At 35.2% G+C, this 13,557-nt stretch overlaps 1 protein-coding gene across 2 annotated transcripts in view; it reads right to left on the bottom strand.

Annotated features, from left to right (window-relative positions):
- PGM5 (phosphoglucomutase 5) overlaps positions 1-13,557 on the bottom strand; it is an 83,575-nt gene that overhangs the window by 62,109 nt on the left and 7,909 nt on the right. For both annotated transcript variants that reach the window (XR_004254361.1, XM_032206408.1), the window contains exons 2-6: positions 13,227-13,389; positions 10,341-10,487; positions 7,806-7,931; positions 5,148-5,338; positions 4,036-4,190 (exon numbers count right to left, since the gene is read on the bottom strand). Coding sequence is in view for 1 of the 2 variants with exons in the window: in XM_032206408.1 (XP_032062299.1) it covers positions 4,036-4,190; positions 5,148-5,338; positions 7,806-7,931; positions 10,341-10,487; positions 13,227-13,389 (782 nt within the window). In the remaining variant the exon portion in view is untranslated. The remainder of the gene's footprint in view (positions 1-4,035; positions 4,191-5,147; positions 5,339-7,805; positions 7,932-10,340; positions 10,488-13,226; positions 13,390-13,557) is intronic.

The raw sequence follows: 13,557 nt of genomic DNA on the forward strand, positions 1-13,557 counted from the left end.
CATTGACAGGCTGCTCTCAGTTATATTCAAAAGGTCATGGCAACTGGGGGAGCCTTTGGTGGACAGAAAGCAAGCAAATATCAATCCTAGGTTCAAGAGGGACAACAAAAATGATCTAGAGAAGTACAGACCAGTCAGCCTCACCTTAATCCCTGGAAGGTAGATGGAGTACCTAGTCTGGAAATCACTTCCAAACCTATGAAGGACAAGAAGGTGACTGCAAGTAATCAACACAAATTTATAAAGAGGAAATCATGCCTAATCAATCAGTTAGCCTTCTACAGTTAGGTGACTAGCTCACTGGATGAGGGAAGAATAGCAGATTTTGTCTATATAGACTTCAGCAACGCTTTCAACTCTCTCTCCCTTAATATCTTCGTAGACAAAATGATGAAACACACAGCAGATAACTTGACAGTGAAGCAGATTGAAAACTGGCAGAAAAAAAAAAGCTCAAGCAGATGTGATCAGCAGCACAAATTCCATCTGAAGACCTAGGGGTGTCCCCCAGGGGTCTATATCATGGCTTTATTTATGACCTGGACAACTGGGTAGAGTGTACCCTCCACAAGTCTGCAGATGATACAACACTCAAAGGAGTGGATAATATACCAGGTGGCTATGCAGCCACTCCAAGGGACCTTAACAGGCTTGAGATACTGGCAAACAGGAACCCCATAAGGGTCAACACAGGGCAATGCCAAACCCTGTACAAGGGCAGGAATAATCCCAGGCACTCCAGTACATACTGGGGGCCAAAGAGCTGAAAAGCAACTCTGCAGAAAAGGACCTGGGGTCCTATTGGATGATGACTTGACCACATACCAGCAATAAGCCTTTGTGTCAAAGAAGACCAATAACATGCTAGGCAGCATTAGAAAAAGCACTGCCAGCAGATCAAGTGAGTCTTCCTCACTACTTAGTACTGGTGCAGCAGGATTTGTGATCCTGTCTCCACTTCTGGGCTCTCCAGGACAAGAAAAATACAGACGTACTAGAGTAGTTCTAGCAAAGGGCCACAAAGAAGTCTATGGAATTGGAGCTTTTGTCATACTAGGAGAGGCTGAGAGAAATGGAATTTTTAAACCTTGAGGAGAGAAGGTTCAGGAGGGAACCTTACCAATGTGCATAAACACCTGATGAAAGGGAGGAATGAAGATGGAGACAGACTCTTCTAGTGGTGCCCTGTGACAGGCCAGGAGTCAATGGGCACAAACGGAAATACAGGAAATTTTGTTTCAGTACAAAAAATAAACGTTTAATGTGAGAGTGGTGAGACACAGGAAGAGGTTGTCCAGAAAGGCTGAAGAGTCTCTTATTCTCAGGGGCACTCAAAGCCCAGTGGACATGTCTCTTAGCAACACACTCTAGTTGATCCTGATTTGAACGGGGGTATTAAACTAAAGGATGTCCAGGCATCCTTTTCAGCCTCAACTATGCCATGATTACTTCCTTCTTTTCTGTCAGGATTAATATTCACAGTACACTTAATTTTCAGTGGTTTCTTTCCAGTCCATGGTTGCAGCATGAGCTGTATGGGCAGATATAGAATGGACTTCTATGACAATTGTCCCTGGAGCACAGAAGACAGTCTTATCAAAAAGGAATAAAAAGGATCAAGAAACAAAAAAGACAATAGATTAAAAGCATGCACAAGTAAGTAGCAACTTGAAACCTACTCCAGAATTTAAAGAAGCAGTGTTATATTTTCTTTTCTGAATGTTCTACTGAGAACACAAAATATTTTCCACATTGACTTAATTATATCAGAGATGAGATACACAGCAGAAAACAGAGATGGTAGTGTCACTCATACTAAACAACATGCTGTCTGTTATCAGCTGTCATAATCTTGAAGATAAAAGATTTGCCTTTCCTTTGTGGAGCGTCCAGGTTTCTAATACTAAACACTATACTAGTGTGCTAATTCTACATGGAACTGCTTGGTCTTGCTTTTTTCTTTTTGCCTCAGTGCAGTGGGAACATATTCTTGTCCTTCAAAAGTACAACTCACAAAATATACATTTATTTATTTTTTCTTGTAAGTTAGCTTTTTAGTCCATGAGAATGGAATCATAAATGCTTTAAGCATTTTATTTTATATCCAGTATCCCATACAAAGATTTCACTGGCACCAGTAAAACTGTGCCTTATGTATAGAGATATATGAAATCAGAATCCAATTCAACATGAAACTCCTTTAGACAATATACTGGATTTCAGACAATGGCATTCTACAATTTTTTGGGAAAATAGCTCTTATAGACAACAATTTTTCCTGGATGTTAAGCAGTTCCCTAAGGTGGGCTCCAATAGGAATCCTGGAAGGCATGGTGGTTCAATAATTCTTCTAGCTGACCTTTGAGGAAGGTATTTATAATATTGCTTATTGTATGTCAATACATGTAGCCAGCCCATATATAGAAAAAGTGACTTGCTTAAGATTATCTACTGTGTGTGATTTCATGACTAAGCTGGGCTGCTGGGCTCTTCAAGGGCTGAGTTCAGCACTGGCACATGGAAGTTAAGCAACTTACAGAATTTTGGCCACCAAAGCATGTGAATATCTGGATATCATTATGGCATTATTAAAGAAACTTCAGAATTCAGGTATTTTGGATTGTCATGAATCTAAATGAAGAGTCACAAAACAAAAGTAACCATCTTTGAAAAGATGCAGCTTTTAGATCCTCAGGAAAATACAGACAACCTCAAAACAAATGAGAAAAGAAAAAACAAAAGTGTCCTGGATACAAGCAGCAAACATCATTATAATATAATAAATATTTCTAAGAATGACTAGGACAATATTTACATCCTCCCATCATTATCAATTGCTCAGTTTTATTTAATAATAAGACTTAGTTCCATCGAACTAAAAAAGGCAGTAATGACTAGGAGACAATCTGTACTCCAGAAGGTCAAATAAACATTGTCAAGAACATATGTCAAGTAGTCACAGTGTTATTGAAGGGGACTTCAGTACATTCATACTTTCTGACGTATTTACCAGCTTTAAGAAAGACAAACATATTTAAAAGTCACAGAGTCTTCAAGTCTTCCAAGAATGTACATACTCTGGGTTGTAGAACCAAAATGAACCTCTATTTATTTCATGTAGTATCTTAATATAATAGTAGCTTTCACTTAAAAAATGATATTTTCAGATTGCTAAATGGATAAGGTAAAATACAGCAAACCCCATCCTAATGGTATTTTCTTAAAACAGACCATCTACCTACAAGTAAGGAATATTTCCTTGAAGATTCAGACAATCATTATATGAAGCCTTATATGAACCTTTCAATTTAGTAAATTTTCAAAATTTTCCAAATAGGGAAGCACCCTAATATTCTTGCTTTTCAAACAACAGTGATCAATCTCTTCATGTAAGTTACATTTCATTTTAAAATGACTGTTTCCTGATTAGACAAATTTAATAGGAGCAACAGATCATTCTGTTAGTAAAGCTATGCAGCCAGATTAATACTGAGACACAATTATCACTGTGAACACTTTACACACGGAAAATCTAAGGCAATAACATTTAGCTTAATCCTCTAAGGAGGAGATTTATAGAAAATTTAGGCCTGGATGAGACTTGTTTAAAATCGAGCTGCTAACATAGGATACACCTTCAGCAGGTTTTTTTTGGAGCAGATTGGCCTTACCAGAAATAGCTTAAGTATACTTTCAACTGGCCTTGATTAGGCTGTAAACCATTATTTATTATGAAAAACAGTGAAGTTATTTGGAAAATGAATTACTACTCAGTGTTCATACTTTCGGAAAGATTTTACCGACTTATTTCCTTTTCACATTGTATTAAACTTTCTTCATTCAAGTAAAGGTAATATTAATCTAGGTAAGATCAAGACATCCTTGAAACTAGTTAAAACAATCAAGCACATCGAGGTTGTGAAAATTAGAAGCTCTAATCAAAAGAGTTAATAATTTTGGTATTGCTATATAATACAAAACAGAGAGATAACTAATGAAATGACCAAGGTGATAGAGATAGATGTTTTGTCTTACTTGTCCAGGGCTGTGCTGGTGGGCATGCTCCTACCAAATCCTCGGACACCCATCTGACAGAAGTATGGAATGCAAGACAGATTGGCAGCAATAATTGCCAACGAATCAGATGCGTTAACAAAGAAACCATTTTGGCCAAGAATCATGTAGCGGTCCTGAAGAAGACAAGAGATACAAAAGAGTGTCTTAAATCTTACGTTTTGGGGAAAGATAATTTCTTCTCTTAGATCCACTGTAGATACAGTAAAAAAGGAACAGGGTTTGGGTTACCTCGACCCCTGTTTGGGCAGAATAATTTATTGGCATTGTCCTGAAAGCTTTATAATTTCACTATCACACCATAATTCTCTCAAGCCCTACAAACAAAAGTTCCAAATCAGTCCCTAGCATCAGCCTCCTACACGATACTTTAGTAGATCTGTTCCTGCCAGGGAATGCTTGTGTAGGAGAATCTTTCTGCCAATGTCATGCACTATACAGGGAGTAGGAGGAGATTTTGTGTATAAGGACAACAAATAACAGCTTCTGTTCTTCACAGCCTTTTCATCATTCCCACATCCTGTCAGGTCAGAAAGCTGTTTCTGTAACACTTTGTTGGTAGGCTGATTATATGACATAAAAAAAAATAAAAATAAAAATAAAAATAAAAATAAAAATAAAAATAAAAATAAAAATAAAAATAAAAATAAAAAGATTAGGATTAAGTGCTTTATTTAGCTAAAAAATCTTCAGTTTGCAATGTTAACCAAAACTGACTTCATTTAGTTACTTAGTTACTACTTAACTGTGACTAGTCAATATTATCTGTATATGCTGCCTTTTCTCACCTGAGGAAGTTTTACACTAATACAGAAAAAAAATAAAATAAAAAAAAAATAAAGAATTCTCATTCTGGACTCACATCCTGTTCAGTTTGCAAACATCTGCAGGGCCAAATTACCCCATATGTGTCTGATTTATGAGTACAAATACTATAATCTTTGCTTTTAGGTATCATCACTCCATTTTGAGGACTTACTGAAAAGCAAATAAATTACACTTACATGTCCCATATCTGACCCCAGATAAAACAACAACTTCAGTGAAACCTCCAAATGGATTAAAATACTTACTCCATCAGCATCAAAAGCAGCTCCAAATCCATACTCTCCACCTCTCATAGCCTCCAGCAAGGCAGTTGCATATGTTAAATTGGGATCAGGACGCTGTCCACCAAAATCCTCCAGAGGAACACAGTTTATGGCAGAATTTGCAGGAGCTCCTAATTCATCACACAGGATTCTTCTCACATACGGTCCCATAACTGTAAAAACAGAAATCTGCCATGCAATCGCAAGCGCATATGCTTGACATTTAAATTTTTCACAGTACCGTGGAGACTTCATACAAAACATACTTTCAGAAACTCTATACATCTTACCAACAGAAGTTTGTCTTACCAACAGAAGACAAACTATTATTTCATATAAAAGTATGTGATCATCCCCACAGTAAATGATCAATTGGCAAGTCAGCATCAAAAACACACTGCCCCACTAGTGAAAGTGAGAAAGTAATCTACTGAAGAGTGAAAGATCAAAGTTTTATTTAGCTATTATTAGGGAAAGAAATTATCATATACATTTAGGGGCATTCCTTACTAAAATAAAAATGAGATGCTATTTTGGGTGTCCCAGAATGCAAGTAACAAATTAACAAACATACTAGCAAAGAAAGCAAACAATAGGGGAATACAAATGGGGAATAAGCTCCTCAAAGGTTTCTAATTCTAATTGAAATTACAACAGATTTGTCCACCAATGAATTCTACCACATTTTTTCTACTCTCATGTAGATAATAAATGAAAGTTTTCTTTCAACTAACTTCAAAATAACTCCTCTATTTTTACTATATAGCCAAATAAGACCCCAGTTCATGAGATTATATCATAATTAATATATGTAATACTGTGGACTATCCAAAAGCAACACCGAGTTTCATTTTGGAACAGCTTTTTATTTCTCCTACATTCCACATTAAAATCTCATGTCTTTTCTTAATTCCCTAGTAGGACTTACCCATCCTAATTTTACTTACTGAACAAAAGCATATAAATTTACATTCTTCAACCCATGAGTCTTCATCTTAAATAACTAGAAGGAATATTTTATAACCTTTAATAGTAAATGTCTATCATTTCAGCCCAGAAATAAAAGGAACCTAAACACACATGCACCTTGAAATGCAGTCATTATCAAATTGTATGAAATATTAGTCCATCCCACAATTAAATCTTTTCTTCTGTGGAGAAACTGTAATGTTAGTTGTGTCTGAAATCTACACTAGAGCATTCAATGGCTGAACAGACACCAACAACTGATTGAGCTCTCTGCATTCCTGGTGCAAGTGTGAACAGGTCACACAGGTCACACAGAGGTAAAAAAAAACACAAGCGACTGCTTGCTCACTTGCTCTTGCTTCCTCTTTCTCCACACATGACACACATTATTGCAAGAAATTTGTGTTCAAGAAAATTTAGATGCCAGTTCCATAAGCATACTATAAATGATGATGATTCAGGTTCTTATCAAGAGTAGACTCATGATAGATTATTCTTTTCTATGCCAATGTTAAACTACCAATCTCTACATGCATAAAAGCATATTCCAGAGTTGAAGAGCTAGTTTGTAACTAGCTTTTAGTTTGTAACTAGCTTTTAGTTTGTAACTAACTCTTTTATAGTTTGTAACTCTATTATGGTTGGTGTTTCACTTTTGGCTAATGCACTTCATGCAGGAAGGAGTATTGATGGGTTGCCACCAAAAATGACAAATCCCAACTCCTTTGATTCCAGTGATTAACCACCATAACCCACAAACATGTGTGCTACATTTCAAATTGAATTTGTTTGGCCTCAGATTTCTACTGCTGATTCTTCTTGGTATTTGGAAAGAGTCATGATTTTGCTGAACAAAAATGAGAAAAAAAAAATTTCTGTTGCACAAACTTCTTGTATATGCTACCGCATGTGTACGGTGTATTTATATTATGGCTACTTCTCCAACACAATACAAAGTCATAAGTTCTTATTACCTTACAACCTTGTAAACAAAGTGAACAAACCTCGTCCTTTATATTTCTTATGATTAATCAGTTTTTCTAACCCTTAGCCAGATCATGCATCTTTTTGGCCACCATTTCCATTTTTCAGTACTCTATAATAGATGTGGGCATCAGAGCTCTACAAACTATTTCAATAACATTCTCTCCAAAAATGTATATGACACGAAGCATTCCATTCTTTATTGCTCATCCAACTCTTTGAGGACTCTTGGGTTCAATTTGTTCATGTTTAAATAATTTTATACCATTTACCTGCAGGACAGTAGAGACTGTCCTGCAACATCCTTGGTAACTATACACTGCAAATACTTCATCACCCTTTCATAGCAAGATTAGCTCATCCTGCTTGTTTCCAAATGCAGAGAGAAAAGAAAAAAAAATAAAATTAAAAAAAAATATATATATATACATATATATTATACATATATATATATATATTATTGGATACATATGCCTTTAATTCTTATCAAGAAATATCTACCTCCTCACCTAGTAAGGAGCCTAACCAGTTGCTAAGATTGCCTTTGTCACTAGCCTAATGCTCAAATCCTGTCTTATTACTTCAAGTTGTTTTTCTAAAAAGACTGACTATTATACACTGTACCTTTATTGGCAAACCACTGCAGTGTACTCACAGTTTTGTCGTGACAGTAACTTAAATTCATACCTCCATTCATGGCATCAATCCTTATTTTAATCTGGTTGGGTCCAGTCAGCAAATTTCTGATTGCATTGAAGTCAAATATATTTCGGAGGAGATTGAGGTAGATATCCACAGAATCAACAATTTCCACTGGAAAAAATAAGGTTAAAAAACTGTACAATTCACATATGGGAACACATCTCCCAGAACAGTTTCACAACCCATGCACCTGAACAACAATTGGAGCGTGCAACCTCTAATATTATATAGATTTGCTCTGAAGTCCACAGAGGCAAAGAAAAAGATTTCTACTGATTTCAGTGTGGCTTCCATCAGGCTTTAAGCCTTGCACAGGTTAGCAGCTTTACCTACTAAAGGACTGCAGAAGATGGAAGATGTCTGTGTGGATATAAAGTCACAGTTTCTATTGTCTGACAGCAGTATCTATATCACCCTATCAGGAGAGACATACAGACTGTTCTTCTCATTTTTTTGGCACCTAGAAAATCTATCTCCAGATTGTTGTCAATTCACTACTATACTTTTGCATTTTATATCTTACTGATTCGGGAAAGTTAGGTTCAAACACAACATCTGTTTTTTTGCTAAGGTCTTGCTAATCTGAATTGTGAATTCATAAAGGCACAGAGATACAATTTTTCTAGTTCTGTCAGATGTAAAACAGATCAAACTAAAATGAATTAATGAAAGTAAGTCTGTCATAATCAAAGCAGTTATCAAGCACCTGTCAAAAGCCATGCTTTTCAGTCATCTTGGAACATATTACTTTTCCTAATTAAATTAAAAAGCATATGTTATACAAATGCCTTTTTATCTGGTTAAATGAGTATCTTGAAATAATTTAGTTACAAGTTAAATTATTACTTAGAATATCAGCCAGTTTTCCTCAGAAACACTGACCTCACCCCACTGCTCTTCTTCAGCGTAACATGAAAATGACACAGATATTTTTGTGCCTAAGAAAAAAGCTTAGAATAGATTAGGAAAATACACTTGAACTGAGAAACAAACCAAAAAAAAAAAAAAAAAAAAAAAAAGTTCCCAAGGCTGAAAAGTAATCTGTAAAGCCTATTTGAAAAAGAGTCAATTCTGTGGTATAAAGTTACATTCTCAAAAATTCACTAAAAGACAGTTTTGTATACCTTCTTAGCCCTGCTCCTAATAAAGCATATGTAGGATCTAAGCTTCCCACAAATGAACAAATGCCTCAAATTCATGGAACTGCTTACACATATTAAGGTAAAGTGCATGTAAGTTTAAAATCTAAAAATTATTTTCATTCCTGCCGAATCCAACTGACTTATTCTCAGTTGTTTCAACACCTCTGTAGCCTTGATTTGCAGGAGTTAGTTCATACAACTGAGTAATGAGAAGTTCGAAATACATCAGATAAAATCTTAAAATACTTCTTAAATTATTTTCATTCTTTCTGCAATTTGATTTTGCATTCAGACCTGTGTAAATTATATTTATTCATGTACCTGTAGGCCAATTGCAGGAGGGTTCTCTGGCAGCTATATTGTCCCAGAATGATGCATTCTGGGGAGAGATGATTGGGAAACAATTTTTCCTCAGAAGAAAATTCAATAAAATTAAAGTTATTTTTAATCTATTTTTATGCTACTTGTCATGTATTTTGTAGTGTGTTTCTTTTAATTTTCATTTTGAAAAATACAATTTGGAGAGACTAAAATACTGGAAAGTCAAAATTTAGCAATCTAATATGACTCTAGAGTGGTGTTAAGGGATGAATTTTCTTTGCTTTTTGTTTGCCATAGAAGCCAAAAAGAACATGTTATTTTAAAGGACAACAGAAACAAACAAAAAAAAAATTAAAATTTGTATTTAAATCACAAACTTCATCTATCAAAATGTACTTTCCCTCTGAAAATGTTTTCTGGAAAAGCAAGTGGCTTTAATTCTAGACCATCAAGAATGAGGAATAGTTCCCAAGGCCACACAGAAGTTTTACGCTATTTGGAATATTCCTCTTCTGGAGTTCTTCCTTTGCTTTTGACTCCTTCAGAACAAAATGGCAGTGTTATCTCATTTTAAATTAAACATAGGCGTAAAATTATTAATATGCTTAAAATTAAACATGTGCTTCATGTTACTTCACATTTTAAGTTACTCCTTCTGCATCTCACAACTTTTCAGAAAGGAAGCATGAGCAAAGAATGAGTAAAGATTCTCATGAACTGTTCTGCCAATAAGATTTACATGAGCAAATTATTCCTAGCCCAAAAATGTGCTTTGTGTTTAACCACTAGTTAGCTAGTTTAACCATTAGCGCATATATTCCGCAAAGGTATTTGACTAAATGGTAAGTCCCAACGCACTTGCAGTCCATGCCTCAGCTCCCTTGTGTGCAAAATAAATGCAACACTTACCTGTACTGCTTAATATTTTGAGAACTGCTAGTAGTAAAGCATTCTGAAGAAATTAAGATTTGTTTAAATAGTTACCAATAAGCATTCTGCAGCAACTGCAGTATCTAGAATAAACAAATGTAGCATGCATAAAAGCCTATGCCTATACCTCGGAAAGGTTTGAATTTGTTCTCCAGATCAAACTCCTGTCTTCCTAAGCGAGATAAATCAACTCTGAGATCAGGACAAATGGTATATTCCTCCAAGGTTTTGCTGATTTGATAAATTTTGTCTGAAACTGCATCTGGAGCAGGTCCTGTAAGAAAAGAAAATGTGTTATTTTTTTTTTTTTTTTTCAAATCTTAAGATTTACCAAAAAAAAAATGTACTACATTAAAAATAAATTCAATATTGTATCAGCATTATTGAAGAATAAGCCCCAAAAAAGAACATTGCAGTAAGATACAGTCTTCTCTTACACTGTAACACATTTAACACATCTTAAAAAAAAAAAAAAAAAAAAAAAGGAAATACAGTATAATCTCACTCAATACATTAATAAAACTTACTTAAATCAATAATTACCCAGGGAAAAACAATTACAGCAATTACAGCCAACTTCCCTTGGCTTTATTGCTCAAAGATTTTGACATTTTTTCTTCTACAACAAATCTCAACATATACATTAATGGACAAACTGCCAGTAGCAGTTTCTGGTATTTTGTAGGGCTTTTTGTAAATGCACACCTGTGAAGCTAAGGTAGTTTCATGTTACACTTCACAGAATCACAGAATTGTAGGGGTTGGAACAGACCTCCAGAGATGATCGGGTACAACCCCGCTGCCAAGGTATGTTCCCTAGAGCAGGTTGCACAGGTAGGCATCCAGATGGCTCTTGAATATCTCCAGAGAAGGAGATTCCACTTAATTTCATTAGGCATAGATTATCATTAATGAATACTTTACCAGATTAACAGTGTTATTCTCTTGCAGCTTTCCTCCAATGGCTTAATGAAATATACATGTATCTTTGTTAGAATTCAAAATAACTTAATCGCTTGACAAGCAATTCTGACCTGCTACAGGTAGGTAATTGAAAAAGAGAAATCACATCTTACTCGTGAAGCACTTTTATTACCAAATCCTGAAGATTGACTGTATTTTACAAAATTTACTGACAATCTGATAAAAATTACAGGTTTGAAAAATTTATTACCATATAAATGGTAATAAAAAAAATCTTGCATGTAATGCAAGATTTCAGTCAAAGTTACAACAAAAGACCATTCTGGCTTATCTGACTCTTCTTCTCCTACACTTCCACTGTGAAAATGACTTCCTATACTCTCTTTTATGTTCACTCTCTCCTGATCCAATGTCTCAGTCTTTTCACCACTAAATTCCCACCTCCCCTAGCAATGCTGCTGTATTCAATGCAGTTTTGCCACATGAATTGCCTTGCCACATCTCAGATCCAGTACATCAGACAGTCCAGGGCAATACAAGTAACAGTCACTTAACTCTTTACTTGGCTTAGAAAATGATTTCTTATTGGTCTATTCCAAACCTACCCATAGGGTTTAATTCACTCTAGATCATTCTCAATGAATGGATATTTCATCTAGTAATATTTCCAGCTAAGGCAATCCCATAGTATCGCTCTGCATTCTCTCCTACAACTACAGAAATAAGCCTGTTTGCCTAGCCAGGATCTGCAAAATAGACTGCATGAGAACACTGAGCAACAGTAGCCTCCCCTAGGAGCTTGTTGTGGTGCTCAGCTATTCTCTGAGACAAAAAGTCTTGCCTGGTGCTTAACTCACATTTTCTCAATGGCAACTTAAACCAACTACTTTTCATTTTGTCCTCACAGATTATCATAAATAATTGAACCCTGTGACCTGTGCTTGAGGTATATATACAGGTATATATATTTATATACTTATAAAGGTTTACATTTAAAGTTTAATAGCCTGTTTGAATTTTCTTTAAAAAGGCAAAATACACCACAAAAAAATGCCCCACCAACTTCTACTTACTTATCAAACAGATTTTAGGTGGTACATGGTATTTTGAAGTTCACAGAGTGCTAAAGCATTTAACAGTTTGGTTCTGGTGTGTTCATGCTCTGCCCCTGGCTTTCTCACTGCCTGCCCTTACATAGTCCCTTTAATCTCTCTAGGATTCAAGCCTGTTCTGTTTATAAAATCCCACTGGTTTAACTATGCATGTTTTTCAGTCAAACAACATACAAGGGAGAAGTATCCCTTTGTCAAGTCTTCCCAGCTTCAAAATAGGCAAGAAAACACTATTTTAAGGGCACTTTGAGATTTTCAAAAGGAACGCACTCTATGTTTATGAATTATACATGATATCAGCAATTGTCACTGTGGTGCTTTATGCGTGTGCACAGATCTACAACATAAAACATATACAATGTGTAACATAACTACATGTGTCAACTTGTGGATTTCAGAAAATGAGACATCAGTTGTATATACAAATTAAATTATTCAAGAGTGAAATTTTAACTATTTAACAATAGTGTTAAACAATAGTTAACTAAAGTGGTACAACTCTCCTTTGATAAATGCAGTTATTTTCTGGGTAAACATGAGAAGTTCTTTCTTCTATATAAGACATTAAGTTTTGCTGCTTACAGCACTTCTGAAATTAAAAGTTTTAAAGTAAATGCCAAGACAAGCAATACAGAAATACAAGCAAAACAAAGTTCCTTCAAAGGCATCTTTATAAAAGGAAGAAAATTGTTACAATGGTCTGGCAGACTAAGTAAAATGTAATAAAAATATGACAGTAAACCTCCATTGTAGAAATCTTACCAATATTGCAACGACTTTAATGAATGCTTAATACTTATTGTACATACGCATGCTAACAAAGACACTCCTACCCATGAGGAAAAAAAATAAAATATATAGTGTTCCTTATAGTTCTAACAGAATAACCAAAAGCACTCACAGTTAAAATCAGTTGGACTCTAGTTTCATCAAACTGAGATGCAATGTGGTAAACACATTAATAAAAGAAGACCCACCTCCATTAGCAACCTCAAACTTGACTCCAAATTCTCCTCCAGGTCCCCCAGGACTGTGGCTAGCTGTTAGAATAATACCTCCAGCTGCTTTGATCTTTCGAATAATACATGAAACAGCAGGTGTGGATAAGATACCATTCTGCCCAATAACCAATCTGCCAATCTAGGTGAAAAAAGAAGTTAAAATATTCTGAATGGTACTAAATTCTTGAACATTAATAAGCAAACACAAACACACACAATATACACACACAGTATAGATGTATACACTGGCTAAGATGGAAATTTAAATTCCTGCTATGGAACCTATTCTCTTGCAGAAAAAAACACA

Source organism: Aythya fuligula, chromosome Z (genome assembly GCF_009819795.1).
Source record: "Aythya fuligula isolate bAytFul2 chromosome Z, bAytFul2.pri, whole genome shotgun sequence".
Taxonomy (NCBI): Eukaryota; Metazoa; Chordata; class Aves; order Anseriformes; family Anatidae; genus Aythya; species Aythya fuligula.